The following is a 27,992-nucleotide window of genomic DNA, read 5'->3' as shown; positions in this document are numbered from 1 at the left end:
TACAATCCTTAGGCCTCTACGAAGAGTCAGGTGCTCAAAACCACACAGATCCAAAGGCTCTGGATACTCTGGGTACCAATCCCTGGGAGAAATCAGCACATAAGATGATGGCTCTGAGGAACCATGAAAACTGGAGAAGTGGGGATTAAAGAGTAGGGTTGATTGGCTTTAGTAGTAGTAGTTGTCTCTTGGTAACCAAGGATGACTATTGTCTTTGTGTGTTTTTGTGCACAAAGACACCTGTGCATGAAGATTTAAGTGGAAAAGTCGAAGCACAGAGACAGTCCCACTTTCTCGGCGTTGGAAGCCTGGGTCCAGTGGCACGAAAAGTCGTTACACCTGGGGACTTCCTCAGCTGCCTTGGATGGCCCTGTTGTCCTTTGTGCTCCAACACGCCCTAAGCACTCCACAGTGCCTTGCTGCATTGCCATCTCAGCCGTTGAACCTTCTTGTTGGTTTCTTCTGTCTGTTCAGCCGAAGCAGTCTTCACATGCTGGGTGAGCAAAGCCCTGGTTCACCAGGGGTCAATGACGACCTGATGGCTACTCTCACAAGATTTAGCCGGCCTGTTGAAGCCGTTGCCCAGTGTGTGGCCACTGCCGCATGCTAGCAGCTACTGAGAGCCACAAGTGAGAGCTGGGTGTCAGGTGAGGGTCAGAGGCTGGAGAGCTGCCCTAGGAGGGCACGACAAGCCCTCCTTACCAGAGATACTACCCCTCCCTGAGCACCCCGTACACCCCAAAATTGGCTTTACAATGGTTCTAAAGAATTGAGGAATTCTAGACAGGATTATCAGGGAGTGGCTGATGCTTTACAATGGACACAAAAGGGAAAGACCCAGTCAAGGGTTGGGCTACCTGAGAAAGAACTTTGAAACAATAAGAGAATTTCTAAGGCTAAAAGGGTATCTAAGTTCTGATCAAATCTGCTAGCTCAATCTAAAGTACTGTAAAGTCTATTGTTAGTCTGAAACTCTGAGTTGGGATTTCCCTCCAGGAGAAATTCTCATGTGACAAGGTCAAAATTGGGGTCTTCAGACCTCACCCTGCTACAAACTTGGGGTTCTCTTAGATTCCACCTTGACAGGTGTATTAGTAGAAGGGAAGTGAGAAGCACTGGCATGTATTGAAATTGGAATTGATATTACATTGTGAGTGGGGAAAAGACACTTCACAGTCAGCCTTCAGTTCACCTTTCCATTTCTATTTAATGTTGTTCTTTACACATTATTCATTTCGGCCAAATTGAACTGAGTTGTTTTCTGGACTTTTCATTCTATCACCCTCCTGGTACATTTGCCCAAGTCCAATGCCAGAAATGCACTTTATCCTCATTTGTGCCTCTCAGAATTTTCATCTTGAGTTTAAGGCTCAGTTGACTGAACAGTTTTCTCTGATCTCTCTAGTTACCTGTGCTCCACTTGTATTTACTTTTCTGTGTGTGCTTTATAGCCCTTGTGGAATTGTTTTTGGTCATGGCAGTTCTTTAATATGCTTGTTTGAATAAGTTGAATTTAAAAGCAAAAGGGGCTCATTTTGGTGGACTTTGAGGTCTTTCTTAGGGCTAAACTTCCTTGTTTCCATGACCTCATTTGCAGTTACCTTCCAAAAATCATCATGAAAATTATGAAAATAAAAGTGATTTTTTTTTAAATTAAGGAAGATGCATCAATATGTTTTATCTCCTTTTCAGAATCTAAAAACACACGAACTATGGCTGCTCAGGCTCCATCAAGCAACACTTCAACTACACAGATGTCTCAACAAATCAGCACCAAAGGTAAAACTCTTTCTTTAGTAGTGTGGTGGTGAGGTGCACACATCGGGACTGCAGATCTCCTGTGCAGCAGGGTCCCATGTCCTCCTCCTTCTTTCTCCTTTTCCTTTCTCCCCCTTTTCCTTCTTCTTCCCTTTCTCTTCTCCTCCCCTTCCTATTATTTCTCCTCCTCCTTCTTCTCTTCCTTTTTTCCTTCCTCCTCCTCCTCCTCTTTTCCTTTCTCCCCCTTTTCCTTCTTCCTCCCTTTCTCTTCTTCTCCTCCCCTTCCTATTCTTTCTCCTCCTCTTTCTGGAGGGGGAGGGGGAATGATTTGGTAGGGTACAAGTGCTCCCACTTTGGGATTTTTTCCAATGTTCATTCTATAAATGTGTATGTTCATAGAGATTGGAGTTAGATCAGGAGCAGGCACAGCCTTAAACCGGTTCTGTGGGAGGGGCTGCTGGAGAAAAGTCTTTGAGAAAAGATTCTCTTGTTTTTATGCCTAGATACCTACAATGTGTCTGCACAGGTGGATACCAAGACTGTCCTCTCCTGCTATATTCACCAAATAAAAAACCTAGTAATGTTAAACTGGGAAATACTCCTTAGGGACACAGTTCCCTGTATCATTGCTTATAGAAAATACAAGAATGAAACCAAGGAAACAAACTGCTCTGGTGAAGGAATAAACTGGGAATCCAGAGCTGACTGGGACTATGAGCTTCGGATAAACCCAGTGACTATCGCGAATGATGGCGATTACAAATGTGAATTTGTAACGCCTGAAGGGAATTTTGAACGTCTTTATCACCTCAGTGTGGTAGGTAAGGAGCAGCTTCTGTCCCGTTATTATGGGGAACCAAATCCAGGACTGGAAGACAGGTAACTTTCTCAAAGCTACTGTTAGAAGGAATCAGCAGGAGCAGGAGCTGCTGAATAGGCAGAAGCAGGAAGGTTCCAGAATTCTGGAGAAGTGCCGGGACTGTTGCTTCTCCTAGCAGACAGTTAGGCTGGAGGTTGAATTTTGTCTAGTTTTCTAGGGTGGACCTAGTGAGCTGGCTATTCTCTCTCCTGTGGCTTTCCTGTTGATCCGCCACAGCAACTACCTGCACCCGTGTATCCTGTGGACTGACTGAGATATTCCTGCAGAGCTGCTTGAGATACCCAAGCCATCTGTCAGCGAGACCTTCCCTTTGAGTCCTGTTCCTACTTACCTTCCATTGCTGTCTAAGGAGGAATTGGGGCTAGTGAAGTGTAGTTAATGTAGGAACTGGGACTTTTAGGTAGAGAGCTAACTGGCCGTGCACACAGCATCTCTCTGAAGTGACCGGCTTGTTTGGGGGGAGGTTTATTGCTGCTCTTTAGTTTAGATCTCCCAAAGGCTTTTCACCTTTCCCTTAGGTTATTTCACTACTAATTCTCCTTTATGTTCAGAAAAAAAAATCTCTGTCTTCCGTAGTTCCTCCTCTGGTAAACCTGTCTAACGAAGGGGATGAGTCTGCTGTGTGCAAGGCTGCTGCTGGGAAGCCCGCTGCCCGGATCACGTGGGTTCCAGAAGGAGTCTGCGTTACTAGCAATGAAACTCATGATAACAGGACCGTGACTGTGACGAGCAGCTGTAGCTGGAAAAGCTTCAACGGGTCTCGGGCCACCTGCTTCATTTCCCATTTGACTGGGAATAGCAATTTATCCATAGAGCGTCAAACCCCTGGTAAGTGGCATTTCTGTCTCATATTGTGATTGATTCTCTCCACTTCTCTAGAGAAGTAATATTATGAGGCAAAAGTGGCTTTCTAAGAGGTTGAAGAATTTCACTTCTAAAGCTGTCTCAGCATCAAATGGGAAAGCACTAAATACAAAGACATTCTTGTACATACAATTTGGAATCAATATTTTCTGCTCCTTGATTTCATGTTTCTTCCAATGATAGTTGTGGAGTAAATGAAAGTGAGCAACTGAATATGACAATAGTAGTAGTATTGCATTCTTGATGAAGCATACATCGATGTGGAAATGAGCAGGAATAATTGGAATAGCTCGGTGGAAAGTATTTGGGGAGGTATCAACAAAGTAGGCTAAACAAAATCAATATCTTGGAAAGAGTATACCACAGACCACCTAGTCAGATGCAGGAAATGGTTGTTCAGTTTTTTTTTAATAGGTAACTCTCTCAGAGACAGTAGTGAGCTGGAGACTTTAAGATATGTATAGAAGCATCTCATGAAGGTCTTCTCTTGCTAATAACAAAGCAGTCAAGTAGATGCTTACATTGTTCTGCTGATAATTTCATTTTTCAATGAACAAGAATTTTTCAAAGCAACAAGAAAAATAACTATCTAGTTCAAACCAAAGTGGAAGAAATGCTTTATATAGTAGAAATACCAGAAACCACAGGCCATTCACTTTGTCTTCCAATGTTTATTCTCCACAGCTCAACTCTGTTACCTGAGTTACTTTTTCTTGCAAGTGTTTTCTGTCTCTCCCCTTTGTTTCAAGAAGCTATAGTTTGGAGTATAGGGATGTGATGAATGATTTCTTTCTCCTCAAGTTCCTTTTTCCTTCTTCTACCCCTTCTTCCTCTTTCTCTCTCTTGGTATTGCTAATTATCATCTGGCAAATGACCACTTCGCCTTCTAATTCTATTATGGGAATATAGTACATGAACACGCCTTTGCACTTTCTTAAATACCTCAACACCTGATTATCTGATTTATTAATTGTTCAGAAGAGAAGAATTATTTGGTAAGGTATCAACTCCTCCCTCTCTCAACTACACAGTGGGATTTTTAAAATGATTGTGTAAGGTCACAGAGGTGGGAGTTAGATCAGGAGCAGGTGCAGCCTTAGACAGTATTCTGTGGAAGGAGATGCTCCAGAAAAGTCTTTATAAATCTCTTGTTTTTGTGTTCAAATACCAACTCAATATCTAGGTAGGGTGGTAACACGCCTGACCTCTCATCTTTAATCACCCAACAAAATATTTTGTAATGGTAATATGGGAAATACTTCTCAGAGACAATAGAAATGAAACCAAAGAAACAAATTTGTTGAAGGAATAACCTGGAAATCTGGACCTGAATGGAGCCACACACTTCAGACAGACCCAATGACCACTTCTAAGGGTGGATATTATAAATGTGTTATTGTAACCCTTCATGGGAGTTTCCAATCTGGCCACCGCCTTAGTGTGTTAGGTAAAGAGCAGACTGTGCCAGGCTATTAGGGATAACCAGCTCTAGGACTGAAAAACACAGAATATTTTCAAAACCAACAGCTCTCAAGAGCTGTGTAAAAAGTTCTCTCTATTTTTTTAAGTGTCCTCAATAGTAACTTCATCTGAGGAAGGCAATGGGACGTTATAGGCAAGGCTGCTTTTGGGAAGCTGGTTGTCTGATGTAAGATTTAAATTAGTTGGGAGGCCCATAAACTGTAATGTTTATGTTTATAATTATTGGGAGAGACAGGGAAAAGAGAAACAATTATGACCACTGAAATAGGTTTTCTACAGTGTCTTGGTTTTAATTAGTATAAGATGGTCGCCAGGGAATATATTCCCAAATTATGAATATGCCCAAGTCAACTGGGTTTTATAGAGAAATTTAATTTGTAATACACTGATTAATCAATAGAAAAAGAAAGTAATAAAGGAATAAGCATGAAGGGCCTCAAGCCAATAAGGCCTAGACCTCAGTCCTAAGAGAGAAATCAGTCAGTTTGTTTTATCACTCACCCAAGATCTATCTAGGTAAGGCTTCTAATGACACCAGGTCAGCGTCCTTCCTCAAAGAAAGAGTCTCCCCAAATCCTCCTCCCAAGACCACCTGAGTCTCCAAGAGCTCCTTCTCAGTCTCACCTTCCAGAGAATCTCCCCAACCTCAGTCCCTTCCAGAGAATCCTCAAGAGTCTCCTCCCAAGCTTAGGCTGGGCCAAAGGCCCAAGCCCTTAGATAGCTGAGGCAAAGAAAAGAGATCAGTCCTATCACTCACGTGACCAAAATGGAGAAACAGTCTCAGGGCTCCTTCACTCCAAAGCACCAGGCTCCAACCACCTTTCCTCCACACAGGAAGTCCCCAGCCTCCTTCAGAGAAAAGCCATCTCCAAGAGAATCTCCAGAGAGCAAGAATCCCCCAGTCCTCAGACCCTGCTATCTTTAAGGAAAAATCTAAGTTCCCTCCCCTCAGTTCTCACATCTACCAATCACTGTCGATGTCTCCCCTGTGCCAATGGTGGCTCTAGCTTAACCCAGGATCGCCCAGAGGTCTGTCCCCTTTGCACATGTCTGTTAAAGGTCATATTCTCAAATAATTAAATCTTGAGCTTTGCTGCAGCCCTTCCTAAATCCTGTTACCCTGAGCAGGGTGGAAATTGTAGTTTTCAAGACCTGGTTCTGTCATTCCAAGTATCTCTATTGTATCAATTCTAAAATCAATCATGACTCAAAGAACTTCCTGTTCTATCCATAGGTCACAGCCCTTTCCATTGTTTAGCAAAAGGTTTCTGTCCTAAAGTAGTCTTAAGTAGGGAGGAGAAGGATCCTCCCATGCCAAGGAGTTTCACATTCCAACAGAGTTCCCACTATCAATAGGTAATTTTTTTCAAGTATGAAATTTCCCAAATGGGGGAAATTTCCAACATTCATAAGTCTAAGAAATTTTAAGGTTTATACTGATCTTCTGAGCTCCAGGAGACTGTTTCACTGAGAATGAAACTCATAATAAAAAGATAGAGACTGTGGAAAACATGTGTCCCTGGAATGACTTCAATTGGTGTAATGTGACCTACTTCATTTCCCCTTTGACTAGAAAACAAAAATTTGTCCATAGAACATCATTCAGACAAATCCTTCTCCTGTTTTATAGCTAATCCCTGTGATTTTCAATAACTTCTCCCAGGAAGGAAGTACTGATAAAAACCAGGAGTAAAATAAGCACTGTAGAAATCATAATTCAAAGATATCCCAAAACAATTTTATTGAGAATGAGAAGTTGGAACAAAACTGGCAATACTTTATAAATGTCCTCCAAGTCCGTTAATAATTCCTAATAATTATATTAATTTGTTCTATTATATATATAATATAATTTATATATATCACATATATATAAATCATATTCAAGGAGAAAGCAAAACCAAGATGGTGGAGTAGAGTCAAGAAACCAGATGACTTCTCATAATATTCCTCTCCAAACAAATTTAAAATAATATATCAAATCAAATTCTAGAGTAGCATAATCAATTAAAGGCAGTAATGTCTGAAGGAGAGGTGTGTGACACTGGTGTAGGGTCTGACCTAGAGAACATAAAACAGCAACACTAGTGGTAGTTCTTGAAGGCAACTGCAATAGCAGCTTTAGGAGCTCTCAGCCCAGAGACACTGAAGGGATTGAACACCTGGTCAGAAAGGGATTATAGGTGGCTCTGAGCTGGCACTGAGAGCTGGGACAGGAGTTTTTTGGCCACTTTGTTGCCATACATGATTCCAGGTTGCATTTCTAAGACTGAAGGGAATGATTATGACTGAGATGAACATGGGCTCTTCCTGTGTAAAGACCAAAAGAAGCAGTGACTACAACAAAATCCAGATGACACCACCTTGGAAGCACCAAATACTTATAGCCTCCTAGAACTAGCTCTGAAACAGCAGAGAGAAAAGGCCTAAAATTTGGAATAATGCCTCCCTATTCTCGGGTGAAAAGATCCCAAGCTTAACATAAAGTTCAAAGTTAAGAAGTAGACCTAAAAAATAAACAAGAAAGAATAAAAAAATCTGACCATAAAAATTTATTATGGTGACAAGTGAGAAGATGGATTTGCTAAAGATGCAAGAAATGTACAGGAACAGGGCAAAGCAAGAGAAAAAAGCATGGAATGTTGGATGAGGGGAGGATTCTAAAAGCCAATGGAACTCTGGGAGAGACCATTGGAGAAAAGGGAATTCAGGTTGTGAGTTGGTGGAGAGGGAGCTCTGAACCTTTCCTCCTGGACCTTTTCCAGCACTTATCCTGAGCAAAAGTGATCTTTTGGAAAGATCTTTGATTTCTCACTGGGTCTGTTCCTGGATACTGAATATCTACAGCTGTATGGACTCATTGAAATAGCAATCTATTTGAGGGGTTCACCTTGAGGATGGCTGTTCTGAGCCAGCAGTGAATCTCTCAACATTGAACTATATATATATATATATAACTATATAAAGTCTCCTGGAGACTTTATTGATTTAACAGCCTAGGGTTAGCTAATAAATAGGTACCATCTAGTTTAGAGAGGAGGTTTCATCAATTGCTCTCAGCTGGGTTAAGGGCAGAAGACTGTCAGCCATTAAAAAGAATAGAATAGGGATTCCTATTACCCTATTTTCTGATTCAAATTACTCTCCTTCCACTTTAATAAAGCATTTATAAGGAAAACATAGCAGTCAGATATAACTGTTGGGGTACAAGAGGGAGGACAGTTGGAGGGGTAGGTGGAGAAAGAGTCTACTTTGAGCCAAGTCAAGTTTTGATCACCTGCCATTCTCTTTCTCCTTAAGCAAGTCTGTGTCAAGGGATAGTCACCTCAGGGTGCTAGGTAAAGCTAAATTCTTAGTAAAATGCGAATCTCTTCTCCTTGAGGTGTTTCATCCTTCTGATACAGCTGCTGTATCTGGTCAGCTCAAAATACTGGCCTTGAGCAGAGAGAGGGATACTCTGTAGGCCTGGTAAAGCCAAACCCAGCCCATCAGCTTAAGCTAGCTCACAGGGCATCCCTACATTATCTTTTCACCCTGCCAGACCAAGTTAAGAAACCATTCTTGGTCCTCAGTCACATCTAGCAGGGTTCCTTGGTTTGCCCTCTCACTGCTCACTAAGGAGGATCAATGAGAGACATTCATTGGATCTTTATCTTGGGGGAAGGCATCCTGTCAGGTCAAGTCGATTTAAACCTTGACCACCCATTACATTCATCTTACAGGATCTTCCCATTTACCTTTCTACACAAGAAAGATCAAGACACAATCAAAACACAAACCTCAGAAGAAGACAACCATTTGTAGCAAAGCACAGCCTCAAGGAAAAAATGATTGGATGTAATCCCAACTAGAATTCCTAAAAAGCTAAAGAAATAGATGAGAGCAGTAGAGAAAAAACTGGGAAAAGAAATGAGAGTGATGCAAGAAAATTGTGAAAAGAGAATTAACAGCTTGGTAAAAGAAACACAAAAAATATGAAGAAAAGAACGTTTTAAAAAACAGGATCAGCCTAACAGTAAAAGGCACAAAAATTCCTGAGAGAAAATAACTCCTAAAAATCAAAACTGACCAAAAGGAAAAAGAGGTACAAAAGCTCACTGAAGAAAATAATTCTTTAAAAATTAGAAATGGGCAAGTGGAAGCTAATGACTTAACGAGACATCAAGAAACAATAAAATATAGTCAAAAGAATAAAAAAATAGAATAAGGTATCTCATGAGAAAAAAAAAAAACTTAACCTGGAAAAGAGTCCATGGGGAGATATTTAGGAATAATTGGATAATTTGATAGCTATAATTAAAAAAAGGGCCTAGACTTCATATTTTAAGAAACTATAAAGGAAAACTATCCCAATATCTTAGAACCAGAGAGTAAAACAGAAATTGAAAGAATCCACTAATCACCTCCTGAAAGAGAACCACAAATGAACTCTCCCAGGAATATAATAGTTAAATTCCAGAGTATCACTGTTAAATTCCAGAGCTTCCAGGTCAAGGAGAAAATATTGCAAGCAGATAAAATGAATAGGGGAAATTATCTCACATAATTGAAGTGTACAAAGAATAACTTTTGCTATGGAGGTGTGGTAGGCAGTACTTAAGCCTAACTCTCATTTGAACTTTTTTGGAGGAAAGATATATTAAGTATTCTGCTGGGTTTAAAAATCCATCTTACCCAACAGAGAAGGAGGGGAAAGGAATAAGAATAAGGGGGAAGGTGATAAGAAAGAGGGTGAATTAAAGGAGGCAGTGGTAAGAAGCAAAATAGGATTTTGAAAAGGTACAGGATTGTACCCATTATAAATAGTAACAACAATATTATAATGATGAACCTTTGGGAAAGACTTAGAACCTCTCTGATCAATGCATTGATCCAAGATAATTGTTGAAGGGCTTATGATAGAAAATGCTATCTACCTCTCATTATGATTAAAATATTTGAGAGGCAGGTTTTTGGGTAAAAATAGAAATTTATTGATTAGGCTAGTATGTAACCAATAGATTGATAGCTCAGTGACCCATTTTACTGATCAAAGACCCTGAAAATGCATCAGACAAATCTATAAATACAGTTAGAAAGTTATTATTCAGTTCCTCCCTAGGCTATATAAAGACATCTCTGACTAGAGAACAGTTGATGAAGAAGTAGTCCATTAAGACTCTTGTGGACAAGGGAATGACCAGAAGCAAAGAAAATTTGAATTTTGAAGAGATGCCTCAGAGGATGAGCAGATGGAACCCCACAAGGCCTGGGAGGGTGGGGGGTGGGATGGCACGTCAGCCAGACTCAAAAGCAGTTGGAGGAGAAAAACCAAGGTTCTTCTTGTCTTGGGCTCTTTGGAGCTGGGAGGGAGAACTACTTGGCTGTTAGGATGCCCAAATCTCTCAATCCTTTATCTGAACAGAAGAAAAAAGATCTCAGTTCTCAACTGGTGACAATCTTTTGTATAAAGGTTCTCTTTTTCCCTTAGGGGAACCCATAGCTTATTTCTGAAGATTACCTAGATCAAACCCTCAAAAGCTACATACAGAAGATATCTTAGGGATCTCCTCTTCCAACTGTCCTTTTCATTACCCTTTAAACTTTTTATATTCAAAAAAATTAGACATCTTGATTTATAATAGAACCTGAATCACAGTCCATGTGTTAGGAGGGGAACTTCCAACCCATCAGTTAAGAAGAAAGCTGAGGGAAAACAGACTTACCCTTTATTCTAGTCTGACTGACTCCATTGGTAGACAGTTCATCTTGGGGAAAGGGGAGGAAGAAAGGGAGGAAGTGTCACATTGTATTCAATCCCCAAACAGCTGAATATTGGTTCCTCTTTTCTAAAGTCCCCCTTGCTAATACAATTTTAACCATTGGTAATGGGGTTGTGTTTTATGGGGGGTGGGGGGGAAGTATTCCTCAGAGTTCCTATGAACAAAGGAAATGCAAAAGTCAGGAGATTGATTGGGCCCTCAATAATCCAGGACCTTGACACAGGAATTCTCCATAATCCAAGATATATTTGCAATAGAATGATCATTTAATGCCCAAACCCCCATTCATATACTCATTGAACCATGTGATCAATCATATATTTTTTCTTCTTCATTTCTGTTTTCACAGTTCTTTCTTTGGATTTGGATAGCATTTTTTTCTCCTAAGACCCTCAGGATTGTCCTATATCATTGCATTGCTGCTAGTAGAAAAATGTATTACATTCAATTGTGCCATAATGTATCAGTCTCTGTATTCAATGTTCTCCTGGTTCTGCTCCTTTCACTCTGCATCCATTCCAGGAGGTCTTTCTAATTCACATGGAATTCCTCCAGGTTCATCTTTCCTTTCTGCACAATAATATTCCATCACCATCAGATACTAAATTTTGTTCAGCCATTCCCCAATAGATGGACACTCTTTCATTTTCCAATTTTTTTCCAATCTAAAAAGTGCAACTATACATATTTTTGTACAAGTATTTTTCCTTATTATCTCTTTGGGGTACAGACTGAGCAATGATATGACTGGATCAAAGGGCAGGCAGTCTTTTAAAGCCCTTTGGGCATAATTCCAAATTGCCTTCCAGAATGGTTGGATCAATTCATAGCTCTACCAGTAATGCATTAATGTCCCAATTTTGCCATATCCAACATTTATCATTTTCCTTTACTGTTATATTGGTCAATCTGCTAGGTATGAAGTGGTACCTCAGAGTTGTTTTGATGAGCATTTCTCCAATTATGAGAGTTTAGAACACTTTTTCATGTGCTTATTGATAGTTATAATCCAGGATCTTGATAGAGGAATAATATAATATAGAGAGTGAAATAAGATGATATATAAAATTTATAAAAATTAAATTTATAAAAAATAAATTTTCACTTGGTTGTTTTCCCCTTTTTACTTTGCAACAATTAGTTCAATTCCTTATATTTGTCAAGTGCTTAATAAATATTTGTTTTATTAAATTGAAATCAGGAAAGTCATAGCATAATAGAATCATAGGATAACAGCAAAAATGAATCTTTAAGACCATTGAGTCCAGTCTCCTATTTTACAGAAAAGGAAACTGAGGCAGTGAGAAGTTTAATGTCTTTCCTTGGGTCACAAAACTATTAAATCCAAGTCAGGATTTGAACTCAGGCCTTTTTGGCTCTGCTGTACTATCTACCTGTCTGGTCCTTAATAGTTTTATTTTTTCTTTATGTAACAAGAAGAATCTCTCTAACCCTTTACATTTACATTTTACAACTATATATATATATATATATATATATATGTTACATTTACATTTACAACTATATATACACACACATATATATTTAGCTTCATTTTATCTTTATGCAACAAGAAGAATCTCTGTAACACTTACTATATTTATAATAATTTTTGAGATAAGTTATGACTTCATTTGTACTGATGTAGAAACTAAGTTTCATAGAAGCCAAATGGTATGCTCGAGATAGTGATAGACCTGAACATTTTACTCTTCAGTAAATGTTGGGTAATGCTATTCTTTTTACTAGGGGTAATAAATATCCTTCGCCAACATAATAAGTGATGGATGAAATTGCTCTCTTATTCTGCAAGCAAAAGAGAGATGTGAGAGGCTTCCCAACCCTTTTTCAGGAAAATGTCACTGGCACTAGCATCACAGAAAAGTCATTTAGATTTTAACAATCCTTTTGTGACTAGATTATAATTATCAAAAAATTAGAGGCTAAACTTTGTTGACATGGTGATGATACATTTAAATATAACTCTTTCTGTCTTCAAAGGACCTTCCACATTCATCTTTCCGGTTGTGAGTTTTTTCATTTTGGGATGTGTTTTGAACTCTGGAGTTTGCTTTTTCTTTTGCAAGACCAAAGATAGCAGGTAATAATTCATTCATTAAAATTATGCTTAGTGCACTTTTACAACACAGAAATACCCTCTTAAGGTCCTGAAACTCATCACATACTATAAGGTGTTGCCAAAATATTTTTTCTTCATTTTTTGAAAATTTTATTGAAAACTAAGGAAAAGACATTGACATTGAGCAGGGTATAAATGGGACAAGTTTCTTAGAGTCTGCATTTTACTGTGTGCTTCCTAATGGCTTCTGGGTATAAAATTCCTCTGTACTTGAGATAAGGCTGAATTTCTCCTCTTTGTTTGTAAGGAAGAATTCATTTCATCAGAGCCAAATATTCCTGCTTCACCTGAGAGAATGCTTTTCTTTCTCTGCAGGGGCTCAGAACCTACTGACAACTGAGCCAACATCATGGAACCTGGAGCTCCACTTTCACCTGAGGAATGGAACTCCTCAATCCAAATAACAACAGCTTTGTCCTGATCAATAGTTCTTCAACATTTCCACAGTAATAGAGCCCTTCGATTTAAACAAGACTCTGGCACAATCCTTGCAGGAAAATCTTTATCTGTAATGCCTAATCTTAAATGATAAAAAAAGACAAGATTTGAGGTGTGTCGGGGTTTCTTGTAGCACATGTTGAGAAACCCCAGCCTCGAAGAGGTCTAGAATAGCAGGGGAATGGAATGGAATTCTTATTCTTGTCAGGAGGGCACAGGACAGTTTGAGTTTTCAATCCTTTTGATTTACATTTTATTTTTGTAATTCCCCCAAACTGGAAACCAATCAGGGCGATGCTAGAGGATTATGAAGAAGAAGTTGGTTGAAATTCAGCCTCTGGTTTCAAGATGGCAATAGGATCCTATTATTTTAGCTCTTGGACAAATGCGGCTTGTACAGAAAGGCGGAGAAATGGCCTTTTCTGTTCACATCTGGTTTTGGTGGGGAGCAAACTTTAGTCAGGCAAGCCTGAGTCTGGCTGAGTCCCACCCTGACATCTACCCACACTCAGGCCCTATACAGCCTGTGGTCTGCCCTTCATCACATTCTAGCACGGAAGTGGGGATGTTAAATAGCTCAAAGGCTGGAGCTGCAGATTGAACCTTTTTCATCCCTTCAGTGTTTCATGGTTGTGACCTACACAAGTCCATGACCAAGTCACAGGTGCAGGCCTTTAGCGTATTCACAAATATCTTTAACTCCCCACTCTGGTATTTGCCCATGCACATCCGTTTGTGGAACCAGGGCTCACCAGTTTTTGTCTGTTTGGAGAGCCCTAGGATGGAGGCCAGATGCTCAGACTCCTTACTTCCTGGGGGAAAGGGAGAGAGCAGAAGTCTCAGTCTTCTGGAGGAGGCTGTTGTCAGGGAGAGAGAAAGGAGTTTCTGAAGTTCATCACTACATTATTACTGCAACAGAGATGGCAACTGCTTGTCCCCATCACAAACTTTTCAACTGAAGGACAAAGGTGATGGACAGGGATCCTGGGCACCAGTGACAGCTACTGCCACTACTGCGGGCAAAATTGTCACAGCCATGTTGATTGGAAACCCCACTGGGCTGATGGAGACTGGAGCTCTCTCTGTTTGGCAAGGATAAGGGTGGGGGCGGTATTCCTCTTTCATTGCCTACCTTTTCTCTCTGTTCTTTCAAAGATAGTGTGAATTCATTGCAAAGCTTATTTCTAGTTTTTTAAATGGCTTTTCATCTTGTCTCTAAAAGCTAGCATTAAATTAAATTGTGGTTAACCCAAAAAAACATTTTGGTCTGCATGTATTTCTTTTGCTCAAAGGCAATTGAGAGAGAAGTTATGCTTGTTGACTGAGGGGGAGAGAGAGAGAGAGAGAGAGAGAGAGAGAGACAGAGAGAGACAGAGAGAGACAGAGAGAGACAGAGACAGAGAGAGAGAGAGAGAGACAGAGACAGAGACAGAGACAGAGACAGAGACAGAGACAGAGACAGAGACAGAGACAGAGACAGAGACAGAGCCAGAGAAAGAAAAGGAGGGAGGGAGAGACAAAGGGAGGGATAAGCAGAGAGGAGACAGAGAGAGAGACAGAGGGAGAGAGGGATAGGTGGATGGAGAGACAGAGAGATACACACACAGAGGGAGTGAGAGAGGGACTGAGGGAGTGAAGAAGAGAGAGAGTGAAAGAGAGAAAAAGAGACAAATATAGAAAGACAAAGAACTCTGACTCTTACAAAGAAAACCCATGAAGATAGTTTCTTCTTTCTTATGTGGGGCTAGAATGAATACAATCTCATCTTATTCTCACAACAACCTGTAAGGTAGGTGCTACTGTTATTCCCACTTTACAGTTGAAGAAACTAAGACAACAGAGGTTAAGCAACTTGCCTCAGATCACACAGCTAGTAAATGTCTGAGGGCAGATTTGAAGTCAGGTCTTTTAGACCTAGCGCTCTATTCATTGACCTACCCAGCTGCCTGTACCATGTATTTTTTTCTAGTGTAGGTTAGACTATTAGTTTCTCAAGGTCAAGGACAATGTACTCTATATATCTCCTAAATCCATGATGGCAACCCTATGGCATTTGTGCCCAAAGATGGCACACATAACCCTCTCTGTGGGCACACCTGCAGTTGCCCACCAGAACTCATTACTAGAAAGCCAGAGGGACTTGGGCCGAAGCTACTCCCCTTCCCATCTCCATGTACCTGATGAGTACATTCCTCACTCCCTCACCCACCTCTGCCTAGCAGCCAATAAGAGTGTTTCCTCCCTCCCCTGTCTGGGTAGGGTGCTGGGGTGGGGGGTGGGGTCACATGCTGCATTAGGATGCCATGCAGATGGCAGTCTGTTAAGTCTGTGGTGAAGGTAATTCCCATGGTAGGGTTGGAGAGGAGCTAGGTCTGAGGGGAGCCACAGTGTGGCACAGAGCTGGAGGGGAGCAGAGCACTGGAATCACTCTCAGTACTTAGTCTGGGGGAGGCACAGCACTGGGGGTGCGGTGAGGTCAGGGCCTGGCACTTCATCTCTAAAAGGTTTACCATCACTGCCCTGAATCATCTAATATCTGGATATCTATCATACAGTTTGTCCATCTCTGGAGTTTAATTCCCAGAAAATTTTGTTTAAAAAGTAGGTGGTATAGAGGTTACAGTGGAGTCAAGAAGACCCAAGTTCAAATCCTGCCTCAGATTCATACTAGCTTTATGAATCTGTGAAAATAATTTAATCTTTTTTACCTTTAGTTTCCTCATCTTTAAAATGGAGATAATACTAGTACCTATCTTTCAGGATTGTGTTGCAAGGGCCAAATGAGATAAAATGTGCAAAATACTTTGCAAATATTAATATACTGTGTGCATGTTAGCTTTTATCATAATTATTATTGTTAATTTACATTTAAACATGGAGGAAGCTGAGGCTCAGGGACTTGCTCTTAGTCACTTTTAGAAAATCTGTAAGAAATGAACAGGTTAATTTATAAAAATATGGAAAGACCTGCATGAAATTATGATGAGGGAAAAGAGCCAAACTAAGAATATAATATAAATATTTATATTTATATATAGCAACAGAAATATTATCTGAAAAATGATTTATGTGTGTGTCTACCTTCAGAGAAAGAACTGATCGTTAGAAATAAGCCAAGCATATATATATATATATATATATGTATATATATATTTGTCAGATGATGCCTTCTTTAATGGGGGAGGGAAGGGAGAGCAGGAGCTACTTGGGTATTTTAATGTGACACATAAACAAATAAGTAAATAAATTTAAATTAAAAAAATATCAAAGCCAGGACTTGTTAGACCTTTTATTGCTGACTCCAGGACCAATACTCTTTCCATATGTAACAAATCTATCCCCCACATATCACACAAGGGTGTCATGTGGTTCAAAGGGAGGCAAACCAGGCATCTCTAGGCTCATCTCTTCTCCCCCCAGCCCCTTCTCCAAAGGAGACTTTTATTCCCATCATGTAGGGAAGCAGGAGTTTGGAGCCAAATGACTGGTTATTCTGCTCTCCACAGAGAGATGGGGTCCTGGGCTAGTATTATATTTCTCTGCTCCCTTAAATACTGTTAGTCTAGGGGATATGGTTTTCAAGTTAAGGCTAACCTCCTGCTAGCTGTTTCATTAATGAGGAAAGTAGGACTCCAAGCTTTATATCCAAGGCTTGACTCCCATTGAAATAGAGTAAAACAAAGTCCCTGATCAATTGGTAAAGGTAGTGATCAATAAAGTATAGTTTCCCTTATAAAAAGGAGGCTTAAGGAATGTGCTTTCTCAGGCTGTAACAACAGATGGGCAGGGGATGGTTCCTCAAGGACGAGATAAATCAGATATAGAAGAAGATTTACAAAGAATGTCCATCCTCCCCTAGAGATGGTACATCTGGCTAGTGTCCGATAAGACTTGATTTCCCTGGTCAGTCTGCCCCAGGCTACATTTCACTCTTTTAAAACTTAAAGCCATGTATCCTTCATTAGCTTTGTATGAGCTCATTTTACCTTTTCACCTTTCTCATGTATGTAAACTTATAAAACTGTCTGTAACTTTGCCTCAGAGTGGCTTTCCCTAGGAAGGCTGCCCTGTGAACCTTAAAATTCTCAGACCCTACTTCATAAGGTTGGGTTAAGACCATTCCCCACTTTAAACAATGAAGGAACTTAGATCAGGGATGTGAGAACTCTATTTAGATCAGGAATGTGAAGACCTCTACTCCACCCCTACTCCACCAGTACTTAAGCCTGCTTTAGGGGAAAAAACTCCTTGCTGAACAATGAAAAGTACTTAAACCCATACTTAAGCTGTGCCTATTTTTACATCTAATACAAAAGGGTGCTAAGTACCTATAAAGGTCAGGCAACTTGTGAACTTTCAAAAGGCAAAGAGGTGAGAACTTACTCAGGCATGAATTACTCAAAAGTTTAGACATCTTAGGTGTGAACTAAGAATGGTCTGTCCTTTGAAAAACGCCTACTGTGATTGGTAGATGGAAGAACTTAGGGGAGGTGACATAGGAGAAAATTCCATTTAAATAGGAGCTCAGAGACATTCAGAGTCATTCAGATTCAGGACTGAACTGGTGAAGTCAGCTGAGATGAAGCTGGCCTGGTGTCACTAGAATCCTTGCTTGAACAAATCTTGGGGTGAGTGATTAAGGACTGACTGATCTTTCTCTTAGGGCTTAGGCCTGGGTTGGCCAGGGCTGGCCTGGGACAGCCTATCCTTTTCTCATTATTTCCTTTTTCTCTCTTTCTCTCTTTCTTTAATTCCTCATTGTATGAATTAAAATCTCTATACAACCCAGTTGACTTGGGTATATTTCATAATTGGGAATATTTCCCTGGCAACCACCTTATATATTTGATTTTAAAACAAGACACTGTCTTGAAACCATATTTTCTGCAGTCACAATTTACTCCTCCACTCTTATATCTGCCACAATTTAAGTCTTCCACTATTTTAATCATTACAGCCCTGGCCAGTTAGGTACATATTATTAATCAATGGATTAATAAATATTGGCTCCATCAATTGGACTTCTGGGTGTCCAGACTTGCTTATTGAGGCAAACTACTTTACCATCCCACCCAACATCAGGTCTACAATGAACACACATAACAAATAGCAAAGAGACCCATTAATCTAAAGCCACAACACATCACAAATCAGGGAAAGCCTATGTAGGAGAATATATGCCAGGCAATAAAGAGGGAAGGAGTTTTCCCACTGGGAGTGAGGAGACATAGCTCAACCAAGACAGAGTCCCAGATCTCACCCAAGAGGAAACTTCACAAAGTCTTTATTGCAGCAAGCTGGCGATAAAGACATGATGGAGATTTCCAGTTACTCTCATAGCGGCTTCTTTCCAGAGTCATATTCTCTTTTCACCAGCCTGAAGTGGGTTTTGGAATTGTCCATCTAGCCTGTTGTCAGAAGAACTTGCAAGTGAGGTCAGAACCCAGAAACTGAAGACATCCGAAAAGATCAAAAGCTCTAGAAGGGCCTGGAACTCTCCTTTCCTCTACTCTTGCTAACTCCACCTTTCTCCTCCTGGAAGCCCAGGGCATTGCTTTCCACCAATGAGTAGAGTCTCATACCAATGGGCTTAGAGACTCCGGTAAATTTCCCTCCTGGGCCAAAACTCTTTACAGTGCCTCACAAAGATTAGCTGGAGATAGACCCAAGTCTATCTAAAGTGCAACAGCACTTTAAACTTCTTCGAAAGTACTTCCTAATTAAGCAAATGGGAACTATTGGGCCAGTAGGATCTAGCCTTCTGATAGTCTGACAAGGATTAAAGGCATTTGGCTTGTCACATGAACAATAACATGGCGGACTAGACCTTTTCTCTGATCCCCAGGGCCTCTCAAACTCTCTAAAACAGAAATCAGATGCCAAAGATAAAGCAACTTCAGCTGTCTCCATGGACTGGGACACTCAGGACCCAAAATAAGGTTAAAAAGACTTACCTGCCACTTACTGACTCGGAGTTCAGTTAATACCCTCCCTATTTGCAGTGAGTCCGTCCTAGCAGACCCAAGGACATGACACAGGATTATAATGAAACTCAGCTCCACACCCTTGCTTCCCCCCCCCCCCACTTCCCTTCCCAGTGTTGTGGAGACCCTAGCTCCAGCATGTTTACCTGGGCCCCGACAGCCAACTTGGTCACACCCCTTCAGGATCACAAGTCTGTTGGGGGCTGTATTCTGGAAGTATGAGCACTACAAGCTGCTGAATTGCTAAGGTCAAGCCAGAGTATTGAGGAACAAAGAGAGTAGGATAAGTCACTAGGAATGGATATGGGGTGTGTGTGTCTGTGTGGGTGTGTGTGAGTCCACTAAGCTTGAAGGAAAAGACCACAGAATCCAACTGGGACCAATTTTGACTACTCAGAAAACAGCTGAGACGAGACATAGTTTGATCAACTGTGAATTGCCTATCAGGAGAAGAGACTGAGAAGTGTGGGGATGCAACCCCCAAGGAAACCGAAAGTATAGAAGAGTCAGAAGTGAATGATAAGGAAAATAAAATGAAAAAAAAAGACAATTAAAGATTTCAGGAAGAAAAAAAACTCAAAGACCTTGAACACCAATAAATAGTTTAGGCATCTGTGAATAAATGGTATAAAGCAAAGGAAAGTGATGTAACACTTGATGAAACAGAAGGCCCTGTGGAATTTGAGGAGAATGTGGAACCAAAAAAAAAAGGAAAAAAGCTATTTCTGGATGGTTTAAAATGAAAATTCTGAGAGCATAATTTATATCCTACTCAGCAAAAGTAGTAAGTAGAAGAGAAAAACTGGAATATTCAATGAACACTAGATTGAGAATCCAAATAGACAGAAATGAAGGATGATCTAGAAGAGGAGAAAAAAATAATAACATTAAAAGAAAATGTACTCACAATACAAACAGAATATTCTTTAAAATTTTAGTTTAATTTATCAGTTTTTATCTCCATATTTTTCATTTTTGTAAGTGAATAATTTTATAAAACCAAAGCCCCCAATCATATATGTAAATGAACAAGTGATAAATCATGTTTTCATCTGCATTTCTATTCCCACGGTTCTTTCTCTGGAGGTGGATTAGCATTCTTTTTCATAAGTCCTCATAAATGTCCTGGATCATTGTATTGCTTTTAGTAGCAAAGTCTATCATATTTGCTCATTCCACAATATTGTATTTTACTATGTATAATGATCTCTTGGTTCTCAAGCAAAACATTTTGATCTTGAAGATAACAGTTGCAAGCACAACCCAAGGGTTATAGAGTTCCCAGAAGAACCCAACAGAATAAAAATCCTTTATACTATCATGAAGAAAATTAAAAAAAATGTCCAGAATGTCTGAACATAGAAAATAAAATTCCAGTTGAAAGAATCACAGATCAAATCCAGACAAAAAGCAAAAACATCCCTGCCCCCCCTAAAAAAAACCCAGACTGTAAACTCCAAGACACATAGTGGTTAAATTTGACAATTCAATTTAGAAACAAATATAGTAAGTTATCAGGAGAAAGATCTTCAAATACAAAGGGAACGCATTCAAATAAAGCAAGACTGTTTACACCCACTAGAAAAAGGAGGAGAATGTTTAATATTTTCCTAACAGTAATGGAGCTCTTAGAATACAGCACAGGGTGACCTATCCTGCAAATCTGAGCTTAACCATAGAGGGGAAAATATAGACATTGAATTACAAAGAAGAGTTTGAAATATTTTTAGAAAGAAAACCAGAACTGAGGAGAGTAGAGCCAAGTAAATAATATACGCAAATGACTAAAACAGGGTAAATGGAAAGAATGATACACTGAAAACTAAAAAGTAAATATAACAAATTTTTAAAGATCAGATAGGACATAAATTAAAAGATATGAGAAGACACCAATAATCCACCTCTTTGTGGAGGTGGGAAGTCTACAAGTGTTACATATTGTATATATTTTCAGATTTTTCCACATACTTTTAGACTTTTTCAATGTATCGAATCAATTGTGCTGACTTTTTTTCTCTCTCTAAAAATATTATCTGTTATATAGAAAGACTCTTTGGGAGGGGGATGGGGAAATATGGGGTACCATAAATAGAAAATGCCAATACAAACTTATTTTAAATAAAGACTCTTGAGAAGAGACTTCCAGAAACCAAGAGCTGTGAGTTTTCTCTTGGCCATGTGTGTTCTCAAAGCTTGAGCTCACTTTCCCTCGGACTCTGTCTTTGTGGAAGAGTATGTCACAGGTTTTTGAAGGTATGATTGCACCAACTATTTTTTATTTTAATAAATTTTACTAAATTTGGAAGGTAAAAATAAATAAAAGCTTCCTGACTTTCAGAAAGTACATCCCCAATCATGAAATGACTGAAATGAAAGCTTAAGCCCCCACCAGGGATGGAAACATACAGTTAGAACCAAGACAAAACCCAACTAAATATACCCTATGGGTCTTTTATTTCCCCCCATCTCTGAACCAGCATTTCTTAAGATCTTACCTCACTAACCACAAAGGCATTCCTTTAGAAGGTTATTGTGAGGAATACATACTGGTATACAAAATGCCCATGACAGCTGATGTACAAGTTATTACCACTGATGACCACTGTGTTGTTGTTTTTTAACCTTCTTAGAATCAATATTGTGTTTTCCTTTAAAAGGCAGAAGAGTGGTACGGGCTAGGCAATGGGGGTCAAGTGACTTGCCCAGCTAAGAAATGTCTGATGTCAGATATAAACCCAGAACCTCCTGTCTCAGACCACTGAGCCACCCACCTGTCCCCAACCACAGTGTTTTTGTTATCGATGTCACTGCATTTTGTAAGAGAATAAATGTGATCATGTTTCCTGGGAGAGGCAGGGTCCATATTGCTGTCTTATTACATCATTCTCTCCCACCTTGGCTACAGGGTTTTCTTGGTTCCTGATCTGCAGGGCAAGAACCCCACTCCAGATTCAGAGCAAGAAGTTCTTTGAAGGGCCACTATTGAAGCTGCTGAGGCTCCAAGCAGCAGCCTCCTACTCCAGTCCTTCTAGTACACTTATCGCCATTGCTGCCCAATCAGCCCTATGGTTCAAAATCAGCAAGATCTTTCCCTGAACTGAACTGATCACCATTCAGGACCAATCCTATCACTGCGCACTTTTCTGTGAATTCAGCTTATTACGTAAAGGGCTGCTTTGCTATTAATATGAGAACCATTCTTTTAAATAGCTAGTGGGCCACTTCATTATTGTTATCCATGAAATATTCATGCAGTCCCCCAACACATGAGTTTCTTATCAAGTGTCCATGTTTCCTGCTACTGGGAAAAAAGCACCCCAAAAAGTTGGCTCCCTGCTTATTAGAATATTCTGTTCACAGCAGATGCTTGATCAAAACTTGTTGATGGACTGAAAGCCTTCAGGGCTGTGCAGAAAAGAAAGTAGCTTCTTTGTCTCCTCATGCTCACACAGAGAGGTGTTCTTGGTTTTATGTCATGGCTGGAAATGAGTGAAGCTAAGGAATTTCATCTTCCAATACTGCCTGTCTTTCTGGAATGGCTGTCCTACTGTTCTTTAGTCACGTTTATCGCCATCAATCAGTTGGCAAGCTTTTATTAAGAGCCTTCTAGTTTTCAGGCACAGTGCTGGGAGCTGGGGATACAAAGACAAGAAGCTAATGCTGCTGATGGAGCTTTATGGTTTGTAGAGGGCTCTTTGGTATAGCAGATAGAAAGAGATAATCAAAGACCTGAGTTCAGACTCTGCCTCTGAAACACATTGAAGTAGGATCTTAAGCAAGTCACTTAATACTTTTTTTTTTTAATTAAACCCTTAATCATTCCAAGGCAGAAGAGTAGTAAGGGCTAGGCAATGGGAGTTAAGTGACTTGCCCAGGGCCACACAGCTGGGAAGTATCTGAGGCCACATTTGAATACAGGATCTCCCCTCTCAAAACCTGACTCTCAATCCACTGAGATACCCAGCTTCCCCCCACTTAGTACTTTTGACTGTACCCAAACCAGTTTAAAATGTAGTCAGGAAACATTTAACATAACAAATAAAAATACAATAAGAAAAGATAATGATAATTTGTGGTTTTTGATTCAGTATACTGCCTACTGGAACCATTTCTGAGTCTGACAAGATTGTTCTAGACAACTCTTTACCAGCTGCAGAGAAGGTGATTTCCTACACTGGTAGAAGGAGTTTCCTCATCTGAGAAATCTCCATATTAATGAAATTACAAGTCTATTCACTATCTTACATTTCCCTATAACAGCTCTTGGAGCCTAGGTAGTAATGCCATTATCCTCTTTTTTTTTTAATCTTTATCTTCCCTCTTAGAATCAATACTGTGTATTGGTTCTAAGGCAGAAGAGTGGTAAGGGCTTGGCAATGGGAGTCAAATGACTTGCCCAGGGTCGCATAGCTAAGAAGTGTCTGAGTCCAGATTTGAACCCAGGACCTCCCATCTCTGAGTCTGACTCTCAATCCATTGAGCCACCCAGCTGCCCCCATCCTCTTTTTTATGCATAAGAACATAGAGGCTCACAGAGCATAAGAATATTGTCCAAGGCCATTTAACTAGTAACAGAGACTGGCAAGAACTCCAGGGTCTTGACTCTTTCTGCCATCTCATACTACCTCTTCTGATCCTTGTTTGTCAAGGATCCCAGGAACAAGATTCTGTCAACCTCACGAGGGTACTATTCACTTCAGCAAAAGAAAACTGTTTTACATGTCTCTTATTACATGTATTACTTTGGGAATTATTACTTTCCTTCTCATCACACATAATGCAATGTGGTAGACAGGACACTGGATTTGGAATCTGGACCTAGGTTCTAGACTTGAATCTGTAGTTTAAAATTTGTACTAGCTGGGTGTCTCAGTGGTTAGAGAGCCAGGTCTGGAGTTGAGAGAACCTGGGTTCAACTCTGAACTCGTATACATCCCAGCTATATGACTCTGGGCAAGTCATTGAACCTGTTTGCTAGCTCTTGCCCTTCTGTTTTAGAGCTGTTACTAAAACAGCAGGTAAGGGTTTTACAATCAAATAAAATGTTTGACCTTGGACAAGTCCTTTCACTTTGGTGGACCTAAGTTTTCCCTCTCTGAAGTGTCAGAATCAGATTCTAAAAGCTCAAAACTATATCCTACACTGAAATTGAATTCACTTCAGTAAATACTGGGGCTCTTGAATTTTGAACTAGGACTACCAGATCATAGCTTTGTGACTCTGAATAAGTTATTTAAGTTCTCTGAGCCTCAGTTTCTCATTTGACTCAGGGAACAGAGATTGCTTGGGGGGGGGTCTTAAGTGTGGAAAGTAGATCTTGACACTCGGAAAATTATCGAAGAGATAAAACCATTTCTACTAGAATTTGGAGATGAAGTGAACATTGAGGACAAAGAGGAACTGAAACTTGTTGGTAAGTCTTTTCTTCTTCATGTTCTCTTCTTGAAAATGGGTTCATATTGCTAGAAGTGATTCCTCTCCTTTGCACTCACCCACTCCTTCCTTTTTCTGGCTCAGGGGCATGATTTGGCTGGACTTGACATAGAGTTGCCAAAATGACTTCTTGGGGCTGGGGTGGGAGCGGGACAAGCATTTATTTTCTTTCTCTTTGTGAAGAAAAAGAAGTCAAGGTATTGATCAAATTTTGGGGGGGAAACGATTATGATTTTAAGGAAAGACAAACGGAAAACCACTAGGTGGTGCTGTCTTTACATTATGCAAAGTGTCAAACACTGGGCAGAAAAGCACCAGAATTCTTCGAACTTTCTCCATCACTAGTCTCTTGTACGCCGCCTGTCCTCTCCCACCTCCGGGACTTGAAGGTGTTTGTATAGCTTTGGGGGTCACTCAAGGAAGAATTGTTGACGCTTATTCTAAGGGGGGGGACACCCTTTTCTTACTTCAAGATTGTCTTGTGCCCTGCCTTCCAATGAGATATCCGGAGTAGCCCTCTCCTCCCCGCCGCCTCCCCCCACTCCCCACCCTCGTTACGGTGTTCCTGAGAGGTGCCAGGCTTCAGGAAGGTCACGGAAATTTGACCGTGCCCCAGCTAGGCAGAATGAAGCCTTACAGCTCTGAATCTGCAGAACACAGCAATCCAGTGTTGGCAATCACGTCTGTTTCTTAGACTTCAGGGTCAAGTTGTGGGAGCTATGAGGGAGTTACTAAGCTCCAGTCACCTCTACGCTATTTGGTTCCTTTATGGATGGTCTTTTCTACATTCTCACCCCTTGCCCTGCTCTCCCTCTTTTTTGTCCTTTTCCATCTCTTGTGAAGTTGTGGCCAAAATGAGGAAGCTGCTTGGTGGTGACAAGGTAAATTAAGGGAACTTGGGGGTTGGGTTGGGGCTTTTTGGGGTGGAAAGTTTGCTTGGGAGGGGTTGAGGAGAGAAAAAGGAATCATAGAGACCTTTAAAGAGGCAGTAAGATGAGAAAGTTGGGAGAACCACTGCACTGACCTCAAAGTTTGGATATTGGATTTAAGAGCAGTCTAATAATTAATTCATCCGTGATCAGCCAATCCTGAAAGCAGGGGAAAATGATAAGATATCATAGATTTCAACGGTGTTAGGGACCTTAGAGAACATCTGGTTCAATCCCATCATCTAAGGCCACACAGATCATAAGAAGCAGAATTAGGAAGTGAACTCAGGGCATCATTACTCTAAATCCAGAATGCTTTTCACAGTCTCATGCTGCCTTCCAGCTCTGAGAATTTCCTCACTGATTCTAAAACCGTGATAGTCTGTCTGGGGCAGCCAGGTAGCACAGTGGTCAGAGCACTGGCCTTCAAATCAACAAGACTCATATTCATAAGTTCAAATCTTGACTTCAGACACTTCACTAGCTCTATAGCCAAGTCACTTAATCTTATTTGCTTCACCTTTCTTACCTGTAAAATGCATTGGAAAAGGAAATGCAAATCACTCCAATATCTTTGCCCAGACAATCCCAAATGGGTTCATGAAAAGTCAGATGTGACAGATAATGACTGAACAACAAAGAAGATAACCCAAGGCTGGCCTGGCTCTCACTTCTGAAGTGTAAAAAAGAAAGACCAACGTAGCTTCTTCTCAGTAAAGCAATTGTATCTCTTCAGGTGCCTACCAAGCCCTCTCTGTCCATCACCATAAAAAATGGGGCCAGAAATTGGGCCCAATTCAATTCATCTCTCTAATGTTGCATATTAAAAGCATTTATTGAGCACCTACTATATAGGCATTGTATGAAGTCCAGATGATACAGAAAAGATCAGTAAGATGTCTACCTTCAGAAATTCGTAGCCTTTTAAATAGCTCACATTCTGGCAAGGGAGGTAAGCCATGTATAGACACCTGTGGTACAAAAGAGAATTTGACAAGAGCATTAGAAAGATGAAGAAGGAAAAAATCCCTAGGGTCAGATGGATTCACAAGTGAATTCTATCAAACATGTAAAGAACAACTAATCCTAATACAGTACAAATTATTTGACAAAATAAGCAAAGAAGGAGTTTTATCAAATTTCTTTTATGACACAAACATGGTCCTGATTCCAAAGCCAGGCAGATCAAAAACAGAGAAAGAAAACTATACACCAGTCTCCTTAATGAACATAGATGCAAAAATCTTAAATAGAATACTAGCAAAAAGAGTACAGCAAGTTATCACAAAGATTATCCACTATGACCAGGAGAGATTTATACCAGGAATGGAAGGATGGTTTAATATTAGGACAAAGATCCACATAATTGACCATATCAATAATCAAACCAACAGAAATCACATGATTATCTCAATAGATGCAGAAAAAGCCTTTGACAAAATACAATACTCATTCCTAATGAAAACACTAGACAATATAGGAAAAGAAGGGCCATACCTCAAAATAATAAACAGTATATATTTAAAACCATCAGCAAGTATCATCTGCAATCAGCACAAGTTGGAAGTTTTCCCAATAAGATCAGGAATGACACAAGGATGCCCATTATCACCTCTATGATCTAATATTGTTCTAGAAACACTAGCTGTAGCTATTAGAGAAGAAAAAGAAATGGAAGGGATTAAAGTAGGCAAAGGGGAAAGTAAACTATCATTCTTTGCAGATGACATGATGTTATACTTCGAGAACCCCAGAAAATAAACAAGATAAATCCACATAAATCATGAGCATTTCTATATATTTCCAACACATCCAGGCAGCAAGAGTTAGAAAGAGAAATTGCATTTAAAAGCACCCTAAACAATATGAAATATTTAGGAATCTATTTGCCAAGACAAACACAGAAATTATATGAACACAACTACAAAACACTTTTCAGACAATTAAAACTAGATCTAAACATTTGGAAAAACATTAATTGCTCATGGGTAGGATGAGCTAATATAATAAAAATGACAATCCTACCCAAATTAATTTACTTATTCAGTGCCATGCCTATCAAACTATCAAAAACACTTTTTTATGGAATTAGAAAAAATTTATAACAAAGTTTATCTGGAAAAACAAAAGATCAAGGATATTAAGGGAAATAATGAAAAAAATGTGAAGGATGGGGGCCTTGCAGTACCAGATCTTAAACTGTACTATAAAGCAATGGTCATCAAAACAATATGGCACTGGCTAAGAGACAGAAGTGTGGATCAATGGAATAGATTAAGGGTAAATGACACCAGTAAGCTAGTGTTTGATAAACCCAAAGAC

General features: G+C 39.9%; 1 protein-coding gene across 1 annotated transcript; it reads left to right on the top strand.

Moving 5' to 3' along the window:
* The first annotated feature begins 1,694 nt into the window (after positions 1 to 1,694).
* LOC100012335 (cell surface glycoprotein CD200 receptor 1-like) lies at positions 1,695 to 14,713 on the top strand. Its single transcript, XM_016433463.2, has 5 exons — positions 1,695 to 1,779; positions 2,262 to 2,579; positions 3,215 to 3,466; positions 12,748 to 12,847; positions 13,202 to 14,713. Exons 1-5 carry the CDS (start codon positions 1,713 to 1,715, stop codon positions 13,224 to 13,226), a joined length of 762 nt encoding a protein of 253 aa, XP_016288949.2. The 5' UTR covers positions 1,695 to 1,712; the 3' UTR covers positions 13,227 to 14,713.
* The last annotated feature ends 13,279 nt before the right edge of the window (positions 14,714 to 27,992 follow it).

This window comes from Monodelphis domestica, chromosome 4 (genome assembly GCF_027887165.1).
Source record: "Monodelphis domestica isolate mMonDom1 chromosome 4, mMonDom1.pri, whole genome shotgun sequence".
In the NCBI taxonomy this organism is placed as follows: Eukaryota; Metazoa; Chordata; class Mammalia; order Didelphimorphia; family Didelphidae; genus Monodelphis; species Monodelphis domestica.
The sequence above is the reverse complement of the archived record's forward strand: the minus strand, read 5'-3'. Positions and strand labels throughout refer to the sequence as shown.